The following is a 24,800-nucleotide window of genomic DNA, read 5'->3' as shown; positions in this document are numbered from 1 at the left end:
AGCATATCTGCTGTTCAGGCAGTCTAAAGACAACATGTTCCTCCTACTTTCCAAAATTGCTATCCAAAGCCCCTCCAAATAGAAATTCTGGAATAACCACTAATCCCAAATATGGCCAAGATAGCAGTTGCTCTCAATTGCCTAGTACTTTCTTTCATTCAGCATTTAACAAATATTTATTGAGTACATATTAAGTGCCAGGAACTATTTCTGGGCTCCTAGGATACATCAGTGAACAAAATAGATCCCTGCCATTGTGGATATTTACATTATCTAGGGTGGGGAATAGTAAACAATAAATGTAATAGAGATTAAAATGGTAAAACTAGTAAGTACTATGAAAAAAGAAAATGTAGAGTAATATCAATGGGATGAGAGAAGTGGGAGCAAATTGGTCAGGGCAGTTCTCATTGAGAAGGTAACATTTGAGAAAGATTTCAGTGGAGTGAGTTACCCAAGAAGGTACTGGGGGGAAGGGTGTTCAAGGCTGAGAGAATAGCTGGAACATTGTATCAGCAAGCATTTGATGTCGATTGATGCCATTGCTGATAATATGCACTACTTTGATCACATGGTTAAGGTAGTGTTTGTCAGGTTCTTCCACTAAAATTAGTATTTTCTTCCCTTTAATGAATATTTTGAGGTGATAATTTGAGACTGTGTAGATAACCTCTTCCTCATCAAACTTTCTTCCCTTAGTTTATCATTCATTGATGATGCTTTACTGAATCAATAATCATGATGATGTTTATCAAATGTTGATTTTTCTATATCCATTCTTTTTTTTTTTTTTTTTTTTTTTTTTTTTGAAACTGGGACTCACTCCAGTTGCCCAAACTGAAGTGCATTGGTGCGATCTTGGTTCACTGCAGCCTCAACCTCCCGGGCTCAGGTGATTCTCCCAACTCAGCCTTTCAGGTAGCTGGGACTACTTGAAAGGTGTGCACTGCCACACCTGGCCTTTTTTTTTTTTTTTGTAGTTTTAGTAGAGACGGGGTTTTGCCATGTTGCCCATGAGTCTACTGAACTGCTGGACTCAAGCAATCTGCCTGCCTCAGCGTCCCAGAGTGCTGGGATTATAGGCGCAAGCCGCTGTGCCTGACATCATTATTCCATTTACATTCATTGGCATTCTACTATAAGGAAGAGATTTTCCTCCTCCCATTTATTTATATCCATGTAGTCTCACACATTGCCAATTATTTCAGGAAACTACAATCCATTACTCTCATTATTTATTTTGATACTCAAATTGTCCTGAATTTAACCAGTCAGAGCCCCTTCAACTAGCTCCTGTGTCCTTCTGCCACGTGCCTAGCATTTTTGAGCACTGCTTTACTTTCTAACAAACAAGATGTTCTAGACTTGTGTAATATCATAGACTCAGCTCTGGAATCATACATTTTTTCCAAGGAACAGTCAACATTAGGTGTGTTCATTGCATATCGTCATGTGTGTACACACACATACACACTCATACACCTGCACATACATCTGTATCTACCTATTAGAAACTGTGAGTTCTGAGATCTCCAATACCACAGGATTCATGCTAGTTTTCCAGTTTTCGTATTTGTAATTCCCTTCTCTGATAATGAGAAACTTGATTCCCGTTTCCTCAAATATATTTATTTATTTGCCTAATCCCAGAATACACTAAAAGTAGTTTCAGAATTGCAAAGTCACACCATTGCAAAACACAAACCTAATAACAGGAGTTCAATATTTATTTATAGCGTTTTTTTTTTTAAATCTTTTTCTGAGGTTGTGTATTTTAGGTTAATTCATCCCAGTCCACTCCCACTTCAGTATGGTTATACTATTCATTCAAAATATAGTTTGTTTTTATTTGTTTCAATTTCAGGGTTTTCACCCATCCTGGTCAATTTTATCATTTTTATTTTTATTTTTTTAGTTTGTTGACAAAAAGTCACTCTATAAAATATTTGAAGAGATTTATTCTGAGCCAAATATGAGTGACCAGTGGCCTGTGACACATCCCTCAGATTCTGAGAACATGTGCCCAAGATGGTCAGGGCACAGCTTGGTTTTACACATTTTAGGGAGACATGAGACATTAATCAAATACATTTAAGGTATACATTAGTTAGGTCCAGAAAGGTGGGACAACTGGAAGCAGAGAGGAGTGCCGTGTTCCAGGTTATAGGTAGATTTTAAAATTTTCTGATTGGCAATTGGTTGAAAGAGTTATTATCAATAGAAAGGAATGTCTGGGTTATCATAAGTAATTGTGGAGACCAAAGTTTTATCGTGGAGATGAAGCCTCCAGGTAGCAGGCTTCAGAGAGAATAGATTATAAGTGCTTCTTATCAGACTTAAGGTCTGTATTGATATTAAATACTGGTTGGTTTTTCCTGAATTCCAAAATGGAGGAGGGCATAATGAGGCATGTCCAACCCCTGCTTCCTGGCATAGCCTGAACCAATTTTTCAGGTTAACTTTGGAGTGCCCTGGCTGAGAAGAGGGTTTCATTCAGATGGTTGGCAGGGTAGGGGGTGTTAGAATTTTATTTTTGGTTTACAAGTTTTGTTTACCTTTTTATTCTCAGAAAAGATCATAGTGGGTTTTTTAAATGAGATTTTGTTTTTAATTTTTTAAAAAACCTTTTTAATTTTTAATTTTTTAGATTTGGGGGTACATGTACAGGTTTGTCACCTGGATATATTGTGTAATGCTGGGGTTTGGGCTCTACTGAACCCATCCCCTAAATAGTGACCATAGTACCCAATCAGTAGATTTTTCAACCCTTGCTCCTCTCCCTCCCAACCACCTTTTGAAGTCCTCAGTTGTCTGTTGTTTCCATCTTTACGTCTGTGTTATTATCATTATTTATGAGTATCTACAACATTAATACAGCTTAAAAGTTAAAACTCTATACAAAGGTATTTTCAGAGAAGTGTCACTTTCCCTCCTCCCTCTATTAATTCCTATCCAACCCTTGTAGACAATCAGTTTAAGGAGTTTCTGGTATATCTTTCCTGTGTCTTTTTTTTGCAAAAGTAATTAGCGGTGCATATTTATATAGATGGTGTCTAAAGCCATGAAATCAAGTGAGTTTAGATGGAGAAGAGAAGAGGACCAGTGGCTAAGCCTGGGTCAGTCTTATATTAAGAGTTCAGGGAGAAGGAAGGAGCCAGCAGAGGAGAAACACAAGGAGCGACAGTGAAGAAGGAGATATCCTGGAAGCCCTGGGGAGAAGTGTAATGAGGAGGAGGGAATAACCAGCAGTGCCAAGTGCTGTTGACAGGTCAAATAAGATGACTGAGAATTAATTGGGCATTTCAGTTAGCAACATGGAAGCACCAGTGACCTTGTCAGGGCAGCTTTTTGGGAATGAAATCCTGATTGAAGTGAGAGTGGAAGGAGAGGAACTAGAGACTGCAGGCACAGGCAGCTTTTTAAATAAATTTTATTGCAACAAGAAGCAAAGAAATGGGTGGTAGCTGGAGGGAAAAGTGGAGTCCACAGAAGGTTGTTTTTTCTTTTTTAAATGTATGCTGAGAGAAATGATCTCGTAGAGAGGGAAGAAGTGCTGCTGGGATGTCCTTGAGTAGGCAAACGTGGATAGGATCCCATGCCCAAGTCGGGACTTGCCTTTATGGAGCCTGCAAATTTCCTCTGGAAGAAATTTCCTCCCCACAGGCGGGAAGCGGAGCATGTGCCTGCAGGTGCTGACAGGTAGGGGACTTTGCAGATAGGAGCTGGTGGACATTCACTTCTGATTTCTTCCATTTTCAGTGAAGTAGGAAGGATCAACAGCTGAGAAGAGGATGGGGAGGAGTTGTTGAGTATTGAGGAAGAAGTTGTGAAATCCTTTATTGCAGAGGGTAGAAGAATGAATGAATAGTAATATGTGGTATGAATGACTGCAGCTTTCATGTCCCTCTCTGAGTTCACAGTCATGGATTTGAAGTGAGACCAGTGTGCATTTCTCCAGCACACTGGTGATGCAAATGCAGGAGTAGAATGGTGGAGAGTTGAATTTTGTAAGTGAGCATGACAAAGCAAGAGGGGTGCAAAGGAGTCAAGGGTATGTGCCAGGGAATGGTGTGTAATAATTGATCATAGAGTTTAGCTGGCTAAAAAGAGATTGAGGATATTAAGAGGGTAAGGAGCAGGAGAAGAGAAGGATGTTCAGATCCTTGGTGGGGTTGGGGCACTAGATGGGTACACTGGAAAGATAGGAGATGGTGGTCACACAGTGAGATGCGTGAAACAAGATGTATGGAGGGGCTGCAGTCTGGTACTGACAAGGTCCGGGGTATGGCCATGGAGTGATGAGCTGAGGTAGGGAGGACAAGAGCATAAGAGGAAAGGAATCCCTGGAACTGAGAGGCCAGGATATTGGAAGGATTGGTGTGTATATTGTATACACTGAAATACCTAAGAAGAATGACAGGAAATAGTATTGGAGAGAGAGCAACAGTGAGCCAGGAGCCAGGAGCCGAAGTCAAAGAGAAATGTGGGGGTTGGTAGATAGCTAGTGGGTGATATTGCCTGATAACTGAGATTCAGAGCTGGTGCTCTTACTCCCTTTCAGGTTGCCCTACTCTTAGAAAAAGAAGAAGAATAGAGAGAAGAATGGACAAAGGCAGCAGCAAAATTGTCATTTAATGACCACTGGGTTGTCACCATTGGCTTGTAGCCAGTGCTTTGTTGTATGATGTGAATAGGACCTGAGGTTGGGATCTTGTCCTTCAGTAGGCATGGTGAGAGAAGCATGAATTACAGATGCTCAGCTGATCCAGAGAAAGGAAGTGCTTTTTCTTAATCACAGTAGAAAATGGTGTAGATATAAACCCTATTTTCAAACCATGCCTACTCACATATTTTGCCACCGATCACAGGCATACTTCAGAGATAATGTGACTGTGAGTTTGGTTCCAGAACACTGCAATAAAACAAATACCCCATAAAGCAAGTCACACAAATTTTTTGGTTTCCTAGTACCTATAAAAGTTATGTTTACACTATACTGTTAGTCTGTTAAGGGTGCAATAGCATTATATCTTTAAAAAAAACCCCTACATACCTTAATTTAAGAAACACTTTATTGCTGAAACATGCTGACACAAAGACATGAAGTGAGCACATGCTGTTGAAAAAATGGTGCCAGTAGACTTGCCCGACAGAGTTGCCACAAACCTTTCATTTGTAAGAAATGCACTATCTGCAAAGCACAGTGTAGTAAAACAATAAAATGGGTATGCCTGTACATTCTTCTCATCCTTTTTAATGTCTCTTGGCCGCAGTAACTTGCTAGAAGAGGGACTTAAATCAGCCACAGCTTGTGGGGAGAAGCATTCACTTTCAATAATGTCTGTGGTTCAGTGTGTGTTTGGACTAAATACAAATCTGTTGATTCTACCTCTGGGATCAGAACATAGAACGCTACCCTTAGCCCTTGAGTATTCTTTACTCAGCTGACCTTGAGTTCTCTTTACTCCTTTGCTCATGTTTTTAAGAAGCTTATAAGAAGTTTTGGCCGGACGCAGTGGCTCACGCCTGTAATCCCAGCACTTTGGGAGGCTGAAGCAGGCAAATAGCTTGAGCCTAGGAGTTCGAGACCAGCCTGGGCAACATGGCGAAAACCCATCTCTATAAAAAATACAGAAATTAGCTGGGCAGGTGGCATGTGCCTCTGGTCCCAGCTACTTGGGAGGCTGAGGTGGGTTTTCGCCATGTTGCCCAGGCTGGTCTAGAGGTGCAGGTTGCGGCGAGCGGAGATCCTGCCATTGCACTCCATTCTGGGCAACAGAGAGAGACCCTATCTCCAAAACAACAACAAAGAGAAGTTATTCTTTTTATGGATTTGTTTGTTCTTGTTTTACAGGTGAAAATTACCAGTTCAGGCCTGTTCAGAATTGTATACATCACAGAAAGACATAATTGCCAATATCCAGAAACCATTTTATCTTTTATCAAATGTGTGATTCATAACTTTTGGATACCAAAAGAATCTAATGAAATAACCATAATCATCAATCCATATGGAGAGACTGTGTGCTTCTCTGTGGAGCCTGTCAGGAAGATATTTAACTATATGATACATGTGAATCGAAACAGTAAGTCCAATTTTATTATACTTGACTTTCTGGATTCAGTTTTTCTGGAGTAACTTTTAAATAAATTGACTTTTTTTCTTTTACCAACATTACATTGATAAAAAATCTTTTTGTTATGTGTTTGTGTGTCTTTTTTACTCCAGTCATGGATTTCAAACTCTTCCTTGTGTTTGTGGCAGGAGTTTTTCTTTCCTTTTATGCAGAGACCCTGAGTCAGTAAGTATTCCTTTTTATATTTTTAACTTTGTGAATGAAAAGGTTTAGATCATTTTTGACCACATGCTAAGTATTTTCACATTATTGTGCATTTGTAGTGCATACTTTAGGTTTTGCAAATAGGTCTGAAGATGGTGTTGAAAAGGCCTTTGAAAACAGTAACAGTTATTTGTATAGCGTGATATGTATATGTTACAAAGTGCTTTCACATATTTTATGTATTAACATATTTTATTAGATCCTGATAATAACTATGCAAGCTCTGTATTATTGTTCTCATTTTATAGATGAGAAAAGCAACATCCTTCATCACACTATTAGTTCTTATCAGGGCTGGAGATTTGTTCCCTGGTTTTCTGGTCCACACACCTTGCTCTATTACATTAGAGCTGCCTCCTAGATTTATGGCCCTGATACAGAAGGCTGAATATAGCAAATATCTGACTCTTAGAGAAACGTATTATCATTTTCTTTTTTGTTAATGACATATTCTCATCTGAGAAACATATTATTCTGATGTTTTGTTTCTTGGAATTCTCTCATGAGAAAGAAATCTTTTTTCAATATTTTATTCTTAGCTTGTGGATTCTAGGTTAGTACCCAATACTCGTCAGCTGTTCTTAACATTGTTCATTTTGAAGCTTTTCCTTATAGTGTTACCAAGTGTGTTTAATGTCATCCATGAACTTTATAAGCCAGATGATGAATACATAGCATGCAGAACAAAGCCTGGACTCCGAGGAGCTGGGTTGTAATCCCTAATCCTCCGGTGAGCAGATACTGACTTAGGGAAGATTTTTTAACTTCTTGGTGCCTTAATTTTCTCCTTTCTAAAACCTGGACAAGTGCCTGCTACATGATAGGTATTTAGTAATTATTGTCTGATCAGATCCTGAATATGAAAAATAACTCAGACATTCTGGTTTGCGTTAGTGGCAAGCAACTTACCATGAATTTCAAGTACCCATTTTGTTTTTTAAGAGTATAGGATATAAGGAGAGCTGCCATCTGAGTTTTTTGTTCTTAGTATTATTTATGACCGACGTTGCCAGGTTAAACATGCTTTTCATACTCAAAGTGCTGTTTGGCATTTAAATGGCTTGTATCTGCTTATCTTGACAGAAGCCCTACTTTCTATTACTCTTCGGGAACTGTGCTAGGTGTTCTAATGACATTAGTCTTTGTCTTGCTGTTGGTGAAACGATTCATTCCGAAGGTAGGCACACTATGTGTAAATGAGTAAAAAATGGAAATCATGATCTTACAGACATGAAAAATTAATCAAAATTAATTCACATTATGATAGGTTCTAATTTAAACTATGTTTCTTCATTATGTAAACTGGCTCTAAAATGTATCTTTTTCTGATGTTCCTGATTTTATTGATTACTATATGTAGTATTAAGTTTTGGTGCTACTTTTTTTGAGACCATTTTGCTTTCTAGGTAATGTGTTTTTCTTGAGTAATAGGAAGCTATTTCTATATTGAGTGAAAATTTCTATTATCTTTATAGAGCTGGGAATCTCATGATGCTGAACCATTAGGGCCTTGAATAACAGCACTGCTACATCTGGGAATTTCTTTATTATTATTAGTTCCCCAATCCACCATCTTCCTTTATTTTTATTTGTTTTTTTTTTTTTTGAGACAGTCTTGCTCTGTTGCCCAGGCTGGAGTTTAGTGGCATGATCTTGGCTCACTGTAGCCTCTGCCTCCCACCTCAGCCTGCCAAGTAGCTGGGACTACAGGCACACACCACCATGCCCAGCTAATTTTTGTATTTTTTGTAGAGACAGGGTTTCACCATGTTGCCCAGGCTGGTATTGAACTGCTGAGCTCTGGCGATCTGCCTGCCTTGGCCTCCCAAAGTGCTGCAATTACAGGCGTGAGCCACCGTGCCCAGCCAGACCTTCAATAAAATAACACACTGAACTTAGTTGGGGATAAATAAATAATTCAGGATGGTGGTGTTGCAGTTACACTGATTAAAGTTTACAACACCAGCATTATTTTGAGATAAATTTATTCTTTATAACAGTGCTTCTCCAACTTCAGTGTACATGCAAGCCACGTGGGAATCTTGTTGAAATGCAGGTTCTGATTCAGCAGTCTGCGGTGGGGCCTAGGACTCTGTCAGCCCAGCAAGCTCCATGTGATGCTGGTGTTGCTGACTTGTGGACCACACCTTAAGACCCTAGGGAGTTTCTTAAATTGACTTCAATTCAGTTTGATGTAGGAGTTTCTAATACAAAAGGTTTATTTGTTTGCTTTTATTTTTATGAGAGTGAATGAACAAAAAAATGTGTCATTTATTTTCTTCCACACACAGTATAGCACCTTTTGGGCTCTAATGGTTGGTTGTTGGTTTGCTTCAGTTTATGTTGTGTGCCAGTTGATGGAAGATCTGAAGTGGCTGTGGTATGAAAACAGGATATATGTATTAGGTAGGTAAATAGAAAAGCAATACGCTCTGTGATTGGTAAAACTGAGATGTACAACTAGAGGCCTTCTTTTGATAGATGTTTCTCTCCAACATCTAAATTTTCATTTTGAACTAAGGAAAGGTGCTACTAAAAATAATATTTTGTTTATTTTATTCCCATTGTTGGTGATTTCAGTTCATTTAGATCTCATTTTAGATGATTTCCCTATGACATGTTTCTTAGTTTTCTATAGTAATGATCAAAAGAGGAAAAAAAAGTGTTTGTCCCTTTTGAATGCACATGCTTCTGAATTGTGGTTAAGCTCTAACCACATCTAACTTGTAATGTAAAAGCTTCTCTGAAAAGCGACTGTTTATTTCTTTCTCTCAAGTATTCAGTAGGAAAGGTGAGAAATCCTAAATATAAATGACTAATGAAAACTTGACTTTTCAGAAACAGAGAGGCTAAGAAACCATTTATTTTCCTTGTTTTTCGTTACAAAATAAATGTTTTTATTGTTTATTTTAACGAGAAAATAATGGACAATGAGAGAATGCATTTTCTCCGTACCTTTAGCACCAAATTTCTCACATAAGTTCACTTCCCTCAAAAGAAAAGCAATTAAGTTTTTTGTTTTACTTGAAAACTGTGTATTTTTTAGCTCATTCTTCTTTTTGTGCTTCTTTTAAATTACAGATATCATGGTATGCTCCCCTGAATACTGCACTATTCATCACTAAAAAACAAGAGCCTTTTCCTATATAATCTGTTAATTATTATCTGAAAAATAATTACATAAAATCATCTATTACCCAGGCCATGATAAAATTTCCCATTCTTGATGGCTTATATAAACTAGGATATGGTCCAGAACCACATTTAGTATCTGTTTTGTCCTGTAAATTGCTTTTAATCCATAGCAGTTTTTTTTTTTCATCATAGTGATATGCTAAAGAGACCAAGCTTGTCCTATAGAATGTCTACCTTTTATATTTATCTGATGACCCCTTTATGGTAGAATTTAACATGTTCTTCTCTTCTGCGTATTTTCTGTAAACTGGAAATTAGACCTCAAGGCTTGGTTAGATATAAATTAAACACTTAAGATAGAATACCTAAGAGGTGATGGGCACTTCACCTTGGATCATACCCAGAGACACAGCATAGCTTATAGTCTCACCATCGTAATGATGAGACTGAACATTTGGATTCAGAGGATGACTCCCTCCACTGTAAAATTACCTTTTCCTTTTATGACTAGAAGGTAAAAATAAAAAATAGGGTTTGTAGCCAGTGGTCACATACAACTATGACTTCTTCCTGGCCAAAGTAACCATGATAACATTTTAATCCAGCGAAGGTGCTGGACTAAAATACAGACATACTTATATATCATCATCATAATGAGTGTACATCCCAAAGTATTGCGAAAGTCAGCCTAGTATCTCATATGGAAGGAATAACACCCTATGTACATTTTTCAACCTTACTTTGTGGGGAAAAAAAAACAAAAATTAAGGTTCTCTAATAGTTTTTACCTTTAAGTCAAGGCTCTGCCAGCTTTTTCACATAATGTCTCAAATTCAAATTTGTATTATTTTACCTCTTCCACTTTTCCAGGCTATGTCTTGATAGTTGGATTTTTCAGCTTTGTTGTTTGTTACAAGCATGGGCCCCTTGCAGATGACAGGAGCAGAAGTCTTCTGATGTGGACACTACGACTCCTCTCCCTGGTTCTGGTCTATGCTGGTGTGGCCGTGCCTCAGTTTGCCTATGCAGCCATAATCCTCCTCATGTCCTCCTGGAGTCTGCACTACCCACTGAGAGCCTTCAGTTATATGAGGTGGTATGTATTATTTTTTCCCCCAGCAAATTTGACATTTTGAGCTCTGGTTTTATTATTTGGGAGAGTTTTTGCACACATCATGTTAATCTCATAATTACATTTCATCTGGAGATTTCATTCTGAGCAAGATTGGGGGTGGAGGGGGAAGAGAGCTCCAAGCGTCTGATCCTATCTTCATGGCTAGTCTTCATTAATCGTTCAGAGCTGTACCACCAATTACCAGGTAATTAGAGCTCACTCAGAATTCACTAGAGTCAGTGGCAGAAGTACTTGGACTCTGGGTTACCTTAAATATCTTCTTTTATTCAACATTTTCTTTAATTAGAGCCAAAGACTACTTTAGTGGTATCAGCTGTCCTTATGAGATACGAATTAGGAAACAGAAATGAATCATAAATGATTGAAAGGTATTATTTGCATTTAGAACTTTCTTTTCTCTTAGGTTTTAAGTTAAGGCTTACGGCCTTTGAAGTATAAAAAGAAAAATGAAGTAACCTCTGTTGTCACAGCTTTATTATGTTTCTCCTCAGTCATTGAGTCCGAGCAGCTGTTTTCACGTCAGGTGCACAGATGGGGATGGTTCTTGCCCTTGAGGTATACTTGCTAGACATCAGCATACATTTCTATCTCTTTTAAGTATTAAAATAGAGACTTGCCCAGGGACCAAGGGTATATAGAGAAAGCCAGGAGAGCTTTCCTGGAGGAGATATTACTATGCTGAATCTTAAAGAATGAATTAAAATAACCAGATGAATAAACACGGAGGGTTTTCCTGATAGAAAGCCCAGTTTGGTACCATCAGGAGGCACGCAGTGTTGTCAGTGCAGCAAACAAGGTGGGCATGGGCCAGATGCATGGCAGCCACGCTAAGCAATCTAGTCCAGTCCTGTACACAGTGGGGTTTAACTGTGAGACATTTTAGTTAGTCCTCTGACTGTTGCCTGTATAGCAGTTATCAAACCAGTTGCTTAGGACCCAGGCAGATACTATGGTGAGTGATGCTGAGCAGGGGTAAGGCAGCAGTAACCAGGAGGAGTGTGGGAAATTCTGCAAAGCAACCTCATTGAAAACGGGGCAGTTACCACTCAGCTTGAGCTGATTGCTCTCGTGTGGGAATATGAGTCCTGTATTGCCAGATCTGCTGGTTTTCTAGAAGAATTGGAAGTGGGAATTACGATTAGAATGTGAAATCTTAGCATTTTAAAATGTTGGCATTTAAAAATAAAAATAATTAAAAATAGAAATACATTGGACAAACAAAAATCACAGCAGAGACCATAAATACTCATTGGCCGGTGGGATGTGGCCCATCTGTCTTCTGGCACAGCAGGTGGATACAAAGGGGAGGTCCCTGTGGCAGGAGAACAGTTATTAGACATCACAGTGGTCCAGGCGAGAGATGATGAGGGCCTAGGGTAGGACCATGAGACCAAGGCTAGAAGAGGGAGTGAATACATGTTCAAGAGGTAAAATTGGCTGTGAGGAAGGACACTATGGTGGCTGGTAGTTTATGGAACTGGTGACTGTGTGTGTGTGGCAATAACACAGGGTTAAAATTGCACCAGTGACAAGACAGGGAGCCCACACAGAAGATGCTGGTGGGGCTGAAAGGCAGCAGGGCAGGGTTGGAGGGTTGATGCTGACTGGGTCTCTCTTTGCCCCATCTGCCCGAGGCAGACAGTGAATGGGAACACCAGTCTTCTGTCAGTAAGGCTGGCCCCCCAACATCTTCCAGGTCCCTGGCCCTTTGCCAGGCTTGTGGCCTGAGGAACTCAGGATAAAGTTCCTTCTTCCTTCTCTTTAACCCTCCAACTCCCTGCCAAGAGCAAAGTGTGTTCTGCACAATGGTTCTTTTGTGCACTAGCTGTGTTCTATAATAATCAAAATGTACTATAACTTCCTCAACTTAAAATTTTGCTAGTGAATAATTATATAAAGAACTAGGGAATGAAACAGGAACTTACAGGTTAAATAACACAACAGAGAAATAATACCTTGATTTTGTATAGTACTTTCTTGTTGCAAAGAGCTGTTTACTTTTAATAGTATATGGTAACTACTCTTTTGATTATCCTTATTGAACACCCACTGTAGGCCACTTACAGTGCTAAGCACCCTACACAAAATATCTCATTTAACCTGTACAGTGACCTATGAAGTAGACGAAGTAGATATTATTGCTTTTATTTTTATTTTTTTCATATGACCAAAGTGAGGCTCTGAACTGTTAAGGAATTCCCCAAGTTTGTATAGTGAATAAACCTCAAAGCCAGGACTGTGTCCAGGTCTTCTGGCTCAGCATCCAGGGTTTCTCCTCCAGGGAAACCATGCACAGGTATTCAGAAAAGGAGAAGGAAATTATGTCACTGGTTTCTTGATCTAGCCCATCAACTGTGAGATCTTTAAAAGATAACAGATTTATTCAGTCCCAACCCTCAAGAAAAAAAATATATAGAGAGAGAAATATATATTATATAAATATAATATTCAAATAATTCTGATGTTCATTTATATTTGGAAATCTCAGGTTAAATTTAAAATCACCCCAAAATATTTTTTAAAACTCACTATAAATAAAACAAATGTTTTAGGCCGGGCACGGTGGCTCACGCCTGTAATCCCAGCACTTTGGGAGGCCAAGGTGGGTGGATCATGAGGTCAAGAGTTTGAGACCAGCCTAACCAACATGGTGAAACCCCGTCTCTACTAAAAAATACAAAAATTAGCCGGGTGTGGTGGCATGCATCTGTAATCCCAGCTACTCAGGAGGGTGAGGCAGGAGAATTGCTCGAATCCCAGAGGCAGAGGTTGCAGTGAGCCTAGATTGCGCCATGGCACTCCAGCCTGAGTGACAGAGTGAGACTCTGTCTCAAAAAAATAAAATAAAATAAATAAATAAAAGTTTTAAAAACCTTATTATTGTTACTATTTTTATGAGATTCTTAGATTCCTAAATTTTTAGGTCCCTACATTTTATGAGATTTAGGATTTTCTTGGTTGGAAAAAGAAAGTTCTACCCATGATCTGCTTGTCATGTAATAAAGGAAGAATTACTATAAATTTTGTACAATATTTGCGCTTTCTCTCTAGGATTAGTCAGAATCACCACCACTAGGTGGAAGTGATATCCCACAAATCCTCCCAGGTTCTTGGTGTGGAGAGTAAATGGTCAATGTTCTAGAGGGTCTGCATAAAAGGACATCTCAAAAGCTTGCTTCTATTGGTGCCTAATAAAATAAACAGGCCAAGCATTAAAAAAAAAAAAAAAAAAAAAACAGGCTTTTAATTGCCTGTGTGATTAGAAATCACCGAGGAAGAAAAATACAATTAACATCTGTATCAGAAATTAATTCTCAAATGCCTTAGGACATTATTTATGATAGTTCAGGAAATGGGGAAATGTACTATTAGGCCCAAACTGCATGTTCTCTATACCTCAGTAATGATAACAGCAATAAAAAAAATATAGATATGATATGGAGGAAGTTAAGAAGTATTATTACTGTTACAATCTAAGAAAGTATTTTTGTAAATCTTAAGGATTGAATTAGGCAGTAATCCTGCAACCACATGCCACGTTTTAGGAAAATAAAGCAGTGGTTTACATCGAAAGAGCTGGTGGTGAAGTATCTTACAGAAGACGAGTATAGGGAGCAAGCTGATGCTGAAACGAACAGCGCTCTGGAGGAGCTGCGCCGGGCCTGCCGAAAACCCGACTTCCCCTCGTGGCTGGTGGTCTCCAGACTCCACGCTCCTAGAAAGTAAGTCCTACTCTGCTGCTCGGACCATAGTTTAGTTGAGAATGATTTTAAAAATAATATGATGGTTTGGTACAGGCACTTCAGGGTGAAAATAGACTACTTCGTTGGATAACAGATGATGTGGAAGTTGTCAGAGGTCCCTTTTCTCAGTGCTGTGACTTTGCACAGTAGAACTGCTGATGTCAGAATAAATATTTATCTGATGTTTTATAGGGAAGGCTAAAAACATAACTTCCTTATGTTTATAGGGAAGGGAAGGTGGAATAGGATGAGTGACCTGCTTCTCATCCTATTGGTGGGGATCATCTTTGTTTTGTTTTGTTTTGTTTTTTTCTTTAGACTGAGTCTTGCTCTTTCGCCCAGGCTGGAGTGCAATGGTGCTATCTCAGCTCACTGCAACCTCCGCCTCCCGGGTTCATGCCATTCTCCTGCCTCAGCCTTCTGAGTAGCTGGGATTACAAGGCGCACGCCACCATGCCCGGCTAATTTTTGTATTTTCAGTAGAGATGGGGTTTCACCATGTTGGTCAGGCTGGTCTCTTAACTCCTGACCTTGTGATCCATCTGCCTTGGCCTCCCAGAGTGCTGAGATTACAGGCGTGAGCCACCACGCCCAGCTGGAAAATCATTTTTAAAGTTCACTAAGAAAGACGTCTGTCCCAACATTTTTCCTTATTGCTTTCTCTTCCTCATGACTTTATCCAAATAACAGTGCCCTCAAATTAAAGATGGAAGGGGGAAAGCATTTGACACAAAATAATGAATAATAATAAATTCAAACTAATAAAAAATTGAGACAAGAAGGAATCAGAAAACAGGAGTGGGTACATTTGGCTCACGTAATGATTATACATCTGCCCTGCTTCTCTGCCCTTTCCATGAATAGCTGTCTTTAGAGGGATCACATAAGCCATTCCCATTTTACACCCACTGGGTAAATACCACCCTCTATTGATGCAAAGTCAAATTTAATTAAAGGGGATAAATAGCAAGGGAACATGTTATCTTTCAAATAAACCTTCCTGAGATAACATTAACTTTATTTAAAACAAAAAACTTATTAGATTTGCAGACTTTGTTCTTGGAGGAAGCCACTTGTCACCTGAAGAAATCAGTCTGCATGAAGAGCAGTATGGCCTTGGGGGTGCCTTCTTGGAAGAGCAGCTCTTTAACCCAAGTACTGCCTGACATGCGACCTTCAAGTTGACTTCATTCTGGACAAGGAAGTGGGCAAAGGGTAGGGATTCTATTAAAGTTAGGCAGAACTGTTCTAGTGAACAGTGGCAAAAACATTTGCTGTGGAGAAAAACAAGTCATTCTGGAAAGGAAAACTAACCCATTTTGAAGATAACTTAACATTCTTGGTGAGTTCTGCTATTTACTGTACTGTAGGTGGATACCAAGATTCTGTGACAGCCACTACCACCTTCCTTGAATGAAGGCTTTCATTAGGAACAGGGGAATGGCATTGTTCTTCAAGGGGCTAATAAGCGTGAACAGGTGCTTTGTCAACACCAGGGCCCTAAATCCGCTCTTAATCCCCTGAACCTGTGTCAGAAGACTCTGCAATACTCTTCCTATATTTCATCAGTATAAGTCCTAAAAGAGACCTGAGACATGCTGGACCAGTGTTTTCCAAAGTACAGCTCACAGGATACTACCGAGTGTTGGTCAGTAAAGGTATTCTGAGGTCAGCTAAGATTGATATAAAGTTAAACTAATGTACCTCTCAGAGTCATTCATAATGCTCATGTGCACTGTGAATCTCCCAAAGAGGAGAAAGTGTGTGCTGCAGTTTCTTGCTTAATTTGACCACAGAACTCTTTTTCATGAGATTAATATTCCTTGGAACACATGTTTGGAAAGTGCTAATGGCGGTGGAATTGAGCTCTGGAGAGGTTAAACAACTTGTGCAAGACCACACTGAGATTCAGCACTGGTAGAAATCCAGCCCTGGTGTATCCTTTGACTCAGGTAGATAAGATCTTCAGGTGCAAGCTTAGAAGCCATCTTCCAAAGCCATGGGCCTCACAATGTTGGTGGCTTTACTTTTTATTTTTCAATAATGGCCAACTTGCTATTTAACTGTGATAAAGGGAAATGTTTCTTAAGACATTTTAAAGTTTTTTATACATAAGATTTTTATATACATACATAAGGATTAGATACTATGATTACTTTTTTTTTGTATTTTGAAATTGAAGGCATTTAACTTCTTGTGACATTTTGAATTGACTGATCCATTTAAAAAATTGTTTAACTATATGTGTTTATAACAGTTTCTTACAAAACAATTTTTTTCTTGAGTCATGATATTAAACTCCAGAGTGCAATGAGGGGCTGTGAGCTTTGACCCTGAGGAAAGAAGGCCAAAACATAGATCTGGGAAAAGATTTGAACATGGCAAGACAATCTCAGGGTTAAGATGTTGCTTAGTTGATTCTGAGAATCAAAATCAGGCTTTTTTTCCTGTGATGGGATCATAAAAATCTTTTTATCAGGACAAGGGTTATGGGGGAAGGATAGACAGAATTTTGGCACTGCTGCTTTCCTGAGCCAAATTTAGTAGTTTTTCTAAATCATGAAAAAAGAGCATGACTATCCATCTGGAACTTTCTAGATTGATTTTCAAATGATAGTTCCTCTTTGAAGTATTTACAGGTCTGTTTTTGCCAGACATCTTTTCATACTAGGAACTTCGTTTTTTTGTAATATCCACTAAAGTTAATCTGCCTTTATATGGACTTGGATTTTTAAAGAACCAAAGGATGTATTTCCCATTCAGATTTATGGTAACTATTTTATGAGTAAATAGAAGTTTGAACATTTTTCTTATGGTTTAATCTGTTTTTTTATAATTATATTTATTGGTGATATAAATGTATCAGATGTGTCAGTGCCTGTGCTCACCAAGTTCGTCTTCTAAGAGGCAGTTTGTGTGGTACAACATATGCGTATGAGTAAATAACACATAAACAATCTGCTGGGGCTGCCAGGTATGTCCCAGCCGGGACAGCCACTGGGCCAGGGGGAAGAGGTACTGCCGAGGGAAGGAAGTAGCTCTTCATGGGCAGCTAGCCAGGTGTAACCATCACAATAAGAACAGCCAAAGAGAGAACAACAATAGCAGTCCTCCAGGATATTGTTTTCCATGTTTATTTTTAGAAGAAATCATAGGTTTGTCAGTTTCTGCTTTGTGACTACTGTGAGAAGCTAAACAATTAAAAGCATTACTTGTGATATTTTTAGTGTATTTATGTTGTTTTCATTTGATTTGGGGGTATATTATAGTACTGATCACAGTTCTAATCCCCATCAAGCAATGTACAGATAACTCTTGTAAGAAATGTGTCCCTCCTTTCTTTCCTCCCTTCTCTTTTCTCCCTCACCTCCTCTCTCCTCTCCTCCTCCCTTTTTAAAGTCCTTTGAACAGTTTAAACGACCACTAAATAAAATGGCTCTGCCCTTCACAGGTGGTTGGAAGTTGACTTTGTGCTTCATACACCATAGGTGTATAATTATGGAGCCTAACAGATCCCTTTGTTATGTTATTGCTTATGTTTCATGCCTACAAAAGCTTACTGTTGTTAGCAAGTTGGACTGTTTGACACCAGATGTGTGGGTGAGATATAGTGTAGGTGGCTATGCTTAAACAATTGTATCATTCAAGTGTTACTTTTAAAAAGTTTTAAAACACATTTTACATATCACAAAAAAATGCTTTGTGAATTAGTTGTATGGTTTGCCAGTAATACTTAGGGCTGAATTACAGGGGAATGTCCATCTGACATGAAGGACAATATTTCAATTTATGACTTTTTAAAAAAGATCTGGAAATTTCAGATATTTCGATTTTAAGAGGGTTTGGAATAGATGATGGATGACATAAAAATATCTAAATATGTGGAGGAATTACGATCCTGAAGTGATGCCAACTAAACAAATGCTCTGTTACATTATTCTGTATGTGACTGTTCCCCAGACTTAGAGATGTACAATTTTATAAATTAAATTTTCTTGTCCAACTGAAAGCAAGATAGACAACATAATGGCCGTGGAAGTTTGAAGACACCTGCGGGAAGACAGAGAGGTACTTTCAGGTGACAACAGGAGCAAGCTGCCTTCTGAGAGAGCCTGCTGGGTGGCATGACATTGAAGAGTGAACTATTTGGGTGTAACTGTTAGCCTTATTGACTCAGAACCCTGCTTTTTGTTATTACACCATAAGACTTGTCTCCTGTTAGCCAATTCATATAGTTGGTACAAGTAGTGATTCAGAACCAAAAATATAACTAGCATAAGGATAAAAACACTTGAATTGATATGACCAGCAGATTCTCTCTCAGAAGACAGTTACAAGGGGTCAAATTATAATAAGGAGGCTACTTGGTAAACTGAAACAAAACAAAGGGAGCTTGTTATATAATTCACATGGTTAATGTCATGAGACCAAAGAGTTTAATGCAGATGCCACCCCCTACCCCAATGGGGCTAGCCTTGTTAATGGGATGAGATACCAGGTCTGTTGACAAAGACCACCCCTTCCTTTATGCAGGTCCTGCCAACTTTTTCCTCTCTGTGACTGCTGTTTTTCTAATCATTATTGACCAACATTCCACCCCCTCTGATAGGCATAGTTTTACTCAGATACGTTAAAATCTTTAGTCTTTCTCTGGCCTAGGAGTTGGATTATCTTTTAAAAGTAACTATTTTTTTGTTATGATCCCTGAACGTGAACCTTAATAAGTCACCAGAGATTTGAAATGAATACTATATTTATCTACGATAAATCTTGGAAGATGCAGTTAGTGGGCAGCTTCTCTTTATTATTTAAATAATTTGAGGGATAAGTTTTTTTTTAGATTTGGTCCTTTTTCCAAAAAAGACCGATTGAAAAGGAGAAGAATACCAACATTGATTAGAGATCCATCAGGCACTACATGAGGTGCCTTCGATACCTCTTAATTTGCACCTCATGGTCACTCTGTGACATGTTTTGGTATTTTCATTTTACAGATGAGGAAAGACCCAGAGAAGATAGGAGAAAGTTGCTGAAGGACACATATAGCTAAAGTGGTAGAATCAGAATTCGAGCCCCCATATGTCTGCTTCCAGGGCTCATATTCTACTTCCTTTATTACCATGTTTTTAAGAAAGTTAAGGAAATGACCCCATGGATAATGCATTCAAGAGGTGACTACATCTGCTGATGTTATACACATACCAGTCATTTGTGCCCCGCAGCAATGGACACTGTAGTCTGTGGCTCTTGTCAGTGCTTCTCAGATTATCTGGGGTGATGGACCAGTTTCCCTCTAGTTCATCACAAGTAATACTTTTGTAAGATACACTAAATTATTAGAAAAATGAAATAATCTTTAAAAGAAAAGACATACAGAATATAAGCATGATAATCATGTCATGACAATGTCAACTTGCCATACATATTTTGAAACGTCTAATTTCTATGTTGTCACATACCAGCAGTAGTTTGACAGCACCAGTTCTTAAGCACACTTAGAGTAGCACTGGTCTACATGTTATTTTTCTAAGATGCCACTGATCTTTTCAAGAAACAAAAAAAATCCTGACCTTTTTCAAATATAAGTGTACAATTTAGAAGAATGGCATTCTGCGCTGACAATTGGAGACAGTATGGTATATAATTTGTTAAATGATTATAAAATTGTTTACTTTTGTTGACACCTCTAAGAAGAAAAAGAAAAATGAAAATTATGGAATTTATAACCTCTCTCAGCAGACTTTTGCACTTTATGGAATTGTCATCATCATCATTTTTTTCCATCTTCCTCCACTTATGTTTTGTCTAATTTTATCTCTTAACTAACTCATATCCCCAACCACTTAATGTTTACAATGCATGTTGGAATTGAATGCCTTACTGTACAGCTTACTAGACATAGGTAAATATGTATAGTATGGCACTGTACATTGGGAGAATGGAATATGATTACAGATTTAAATGGCAATAAAAGAATAGAACTAGACCCTGGTTGGGGAAATGAGACAGCACTCCTCCTGCCCCGAGTGCTTTGCTACACAACAATGGCAGTATTTATGGAGCACACACTGTGTCTCAGATAACTCATTTTAAACATCAACCTGTAACATACCTACTGTAATCACTTCCGTTCTACAGAGGTGGGTCCTGAGGCCCAGCGATGTTATATGTGTGTGTAAGTTCTCACTGGCAGAGCTGGGACTCAAATGCAAACAGTGTGACTCCAGAGTGCACACTCCTAACCCCAACGTTGTAAGGTCCTTGGGTTGCCATCTGAAAACTGGGACTTTCCTGGAGCCACAGTGGGGGACAAGTGGTCCTATATTAGCTGCCTGAAACAGATGGCAGCTGGTTGAGAGTTAGGTACCCAGCTGGACTGGCACTTAGCTGGACTGGCTCACTTTCCCCCCATGCTAGACATCAGCAAGTTTCCAGTTACTGCCTTATAAAAAGCCACAGTTTGTCCTGGCATACTGTAAACTACTTTCTGAGATCTGACAAACCACTCCCCCTTTCACCTAGGCACCAGCCTCTCTCCCAGCTGCTCCATGGCTTGGAATCCTTAAGCCAGATACTCTCAAGGCTTTGCTAAACAAGCCCAGGAGTGGTTTGGGGCTTCAAAAGTAGCCTTTGTCTTGTCTCCATGCTCCAAAGGGCTGAAGAACTTCCAAATGGAAAATCACCTCTTTCTTCCGTACAGTCACTGTCAAAGCATACCCTCATTTTCACAGAATTTACATAATCTTAAGCTCTAACCTCTCACACTGAAGCTGAGGAAACAGGCCCAGAGATCTCCCAAAGGTGATCTCTTCCTTTATACCCATGCTGTCCAATATGGTAGTCTTGAGCCACGTGTGGCTATTTAAAATTAGAAACCTAATTCCCCAGAAAATTAGCCACGTCAGTTGTTTAATAGCCACGTATGGCTTATGGTTACCATACTGGACAGTGTAAATCGAGAACTTCCCATCTTCCCAGTAAGTCCTACTGGACAGTGCTATTCTACGATGCCATCGCCTTGGTTACAGAGCTGTGGGTGTGTCTGCTTTCCCTTCCTGATTCCCATGGCCCTGGCCAGAGTCCCTACCAACCTCTGGGCTTCCTGTGCAGAGTTATCAGTCCAGCCAACTCACTGGCAGAGTGTAAAGGGTCTGGTGTACCTACATTTCACAAAGCATCAGGAATTTGAAGGATTTCTAGAAATCTAGGAATATCTAGAAATCCTAAATGGAAATACAACCACACATATACACATATCAGGCATGTATGGTAATGGTTCAGGCTGGGCTGCTTTATGGCTTCCTCTGCCACAACAGATGCAGGGAATGGCCTCCCTGCCTCCTGGGGTGGGGCAAGGTGCTTAGCGGACTAGGGCTTTGACATTAGGAAGATTTGAGTTTGAATCTTGGCTTTGTGACCTTGATCTCATAACTTAAACTGTTAGCTTCAGAATTCTCTTGTTTAAAATGGGGATAGTGATAGGAACACCTCCAGTTTTTGTTAAGGGCAAAATGATAATCTCAGCACACTACAAGCACCCAATATCCACGGATGTGGTTGCCTTTTCCTAGATTCCCTGCTTAACTCCAAATTAGTGGAGAGCAATATTGCCTAAGTAATGGTCTCAGTACCTCAGCAGTACTGGAAGGAATTGCCAATTAGAGGGAAGCTATTAGCCAACTATCCACTTCATGTGACCCATGGCAAGATTAATAAGCCAGTAAAGCAGCGTTGCTCTTCCTGTGAATTCCTTAACGCTTTTCATGAGGTTTACTGCCTGCTGGACAATGTATGTATTATAATCTATTCCTAAGACTTGAGGACTAGTTTAATAATTAGCAATTAACCGCTTTGGATCCACACAAGCTCAGAACTTGGGTAATTTACTGTTTCTACAACCATAGGAGAAAGAGTAGGAAGTAAGTCATTAAGGCAGTGATTACCAGCCTGGGCTCTGTGACACCGCTGCGTGTGCTGAGGGATCTCAAGAGGGGTTACAAAATCTCAAATCAAAATTTAATTTGAATTCACTTTAATATTTTTTAAGGTAGCATATGGCACTTTGGGGACAGGAAGAAAAAGTCACAAAGTCCACAAACCCATGAAGGTGTCAGCTCACAAGGCTGGGAATGACTGCATTATAGATTCTGCTGTCACAGTAAATGTTCCATAACAAAGGCATGTTGAATTTGGTCTCATTGATTACAGAGTAAAGGACTTCTGTTTGGTCACATCTTTATCATTTAAGAAACATTTAAAAATGGTATTTATTTATATTTCAACATGTCAACTGTGCATTTCCAAAACAGCAGGCTTTTCAAAGGAATAAATCAGAACTGTAAACACAAGATACAGTATAAGTTTTTGACTTCCTACAGTCAGTTTCACAAATCCACATACTGTACATTCATAGGTGAGGTTCAGCCTGTCACCCATTTCTTTATTTCAATAATTACACAAGCATAATAAATACATCTGATTTTAAAGGTCACTTAAAATGAGTCATAATTTACAGTACAGTACGTTTCAGTTCAAGTGCAAAAAATAACTATTTGCTGAATTCTATTTCAGTTATTTTATTTTTAAGCTGTGTGGTGAAGCTAGACATCCAAGTGTAGAATTTCTTATCCCAAATGCAGTACTGGGCAGAACTATGGTGTCATGGAGAAGCCCTCACTTTACAATTGATCCTGTCTAATCAGGGTAAGGTGAGTTGCTCATTTCTAACTGTTCTTTTCTTTCCTCTCTCGCCTGTGGCTCATCCACAGCTATTATAAATTATATAATTCACCTTTAGTCAGCTAAAGCAGTGTTCCCTTTTCCACACTCCCCCCAGATTTCCTGTTAACCTCTGCTTTGATTTTGAGTGGCAAGCTTTACATGTGATCCACGCAGCCATTGTTCTGGCTGCAGCTGTAACGTTTGCAGTTGCATACGTTACATTGTCCAGTGTCTGACTGTGTCTTCATGAGAAGGAATATACTGAGATCTTCTTTCTTTAGTCATTGGAAAGTACAGTTGCTACTTATTGCCATCCTTCCCATTCATGGTTTCCTATTTACCACCTTTTCCTCACCAAAAACAAAACAAAACTGACCCAATATGTAATTTCTAAAAATTGTATCCCTTCCCCAGGCACTTAAATCTTATACTGTGATTTGTAAATAGTACTGCTTATTTAATGGAACTCTTAGGAATTCAGTGATTTGTGTGTGTGTTTCATTCCCTCAGCTAATTAGAGCCTGAATCACTATAAGATAGTAAATAGCAAGACAGGCTATTTACATTATCAATATATGTAGTAAACTCTTGTCTATCAAGCCACAGGATACTGAGTTGGTTGGTTGATTTGAAATAATCCCCCGTTTGTTTTTTTTCTCAAAGCCCATTTAAAACAAAAGGCATTTTTAAGCTCAGCTTAGCTTGCAGTAGTCAATAATAGCTTCTGTTGCTCAAAGAATTATTTCCATTATATACCATACACATATAAAAATATATTTGCTAAAGATATGTAAAGTTTCTGATGAAACTTTTAACTTCATTTTTTAACTTTAACTTTTAACTTTATTTTTAACAAAAGCACATGTGCTACTAACTTTTATCTGGTTACTTTTTAAATATATCTTGTAATTTTTTAAATGGTTCTCTTCAAGAAAAAAGAAAGTATAGATGAATTCTATCTCTTCCCAGTTTGTATTAAGAACCAAATAATAAGAATAAATAATCAGAAGAGGGAAATTATATCCACATTCACCTCAAAACACTTTCACTCCCTCCACTTACTTAGTGTAACTGCTGGTTTCAACTCTTACTGCACTGGCAGAGAAATTCTATCATCCTTAACCTAACCAAGCAAAGAACTGAAAGTCCTCATTGAACTCCATTTCCCTTTTGTAATTCCAAGGGGATTATGAAAGTTTACCTTTTCCTGCCAATATGTACTGTAGCTCCTGTGTGTGTGTTTCCATGTTAATGAGTTTAGATATTTAGAAGCATATGCAGTGCTGTGCTCCTCCAGGGAAGGCGTATCCTGGCCGGGGGGCCTCGCCCTGTGTCCTGGCTGAGGAGCCTGATTCCATGCAGGGTGTGAGATGAGCAGGATGCCGTCAGTGTCCTCCTGCGGCCAGCTGAGCCTGCTGCTCTTCACTCTGCTCTGTGCGCGGGTCCACACTGGGGTGAGCAGGGCTGGTCTGTGTCTGAGATGCTGCTGCGTCAGGGGATGGCAGGTTTCTACAGGGGTCAGAGTGAGTCTCACATGGGACAGGCTGGGCTCTACCAGCAGGAGAATTTTCCCTGTTCTCATTGGTCCCCTGGAGGTAGAAAACAGGAGATGCCCCATGATCAGTGACAGCAAATCAATCGAACTTTTTATATATGCTTTTAAGTAAGATAGGAAACATGGGGAGATCATCCGGAAGTGCCCATTTCAGGGACCAAGTAATAGAG

At 39.1% G+C, this 24,800-nt stretch overlaps 2 protein-coding genes across 12 annotated transcripts in view; one reads left to right on the top strand and one right to left on the bottom strand.

The window, feature by feature from the left end:
- Positions 1–24,800, top strand: part of NEMP2 (nuclear envelope integral membrane protein 2) — a 90,869-nt gene that overhangs the window by 9,668 nt on the left and 56,401 nt on the right. For 3 of the 8 annotated variants that reach the window (XM_065525781.2, XM_074009591.1, XM_015432500.4), the window contains 6 exons: positions 5,855–6,086; positions 6,230–6,302; positions 7,425–7,518; positions 8,633–8,747; positions 10,347–10,572; positions 14,157–14,333. In XM_065525781.2, the coding sequence (XP_065381853.1) occupies positions 5,855–6,086; positions 6,230–6,302; positions 7,425–7,518; positions 8,633–8,747; positions 10,347–10,572; positions 14,157–14,333 (917 nt within the window). Of the gene's footprint in view, positions 1–5,854; positions 6,087–6,229; positions 6,303–7,424; positions 7,519–8,632; positions 8,748–10,346; positions 10,573–14,156; positions 14,334–15,396; positions 17,803–24,800 lie in introns of those variants that run through there. The other 5 variants (XR_012421313.1, XR_012421314.1, XM_005573754.5 and 2 more) reach the window with 5 other exon arrangements.
- Positions 22,370–24,800, bottom strand: part of MFSD6 (major facilitator superfamily domain containing 6) — an 88,296-nt gene continuing 85,865 nt past the window's right edge. For all 4 annotated transcript variants that reach the window (XM_074009589.1, XM_015432499.4, XM_005573760.5 and 1 more), the window contains one exon: positions 22,370–24,664. In XM_074009589.1, coding sequence (XP_073865690.1) covers positions 24,654–24,664 — 11 coding nt within the window. In that variant the 3' untranslated portion in view covers positions 22,370–24,653. The remainder of the gene's footprint in view (positions 24,665–24,800) is intronic.

The sequence above is a fragment of the Macaca fascicularis genome, chromosome 12 (assembly GCF_037993035.2).
Source record: "Macaca fascicularis isolate 582-1 chromosome 12, T2T-MFA8v1.1".
NCBI lineage: Eukaryota > Metazoa > Chordata > Mammalia > Primates > Cercopithecidae > Macaca > Macaca fascicularis.
The sequence above is the reverse complement of the archived record's forward strand: the minus strand, read 5'-3'. Positions and strand labels throughout refer to the sequence as shown.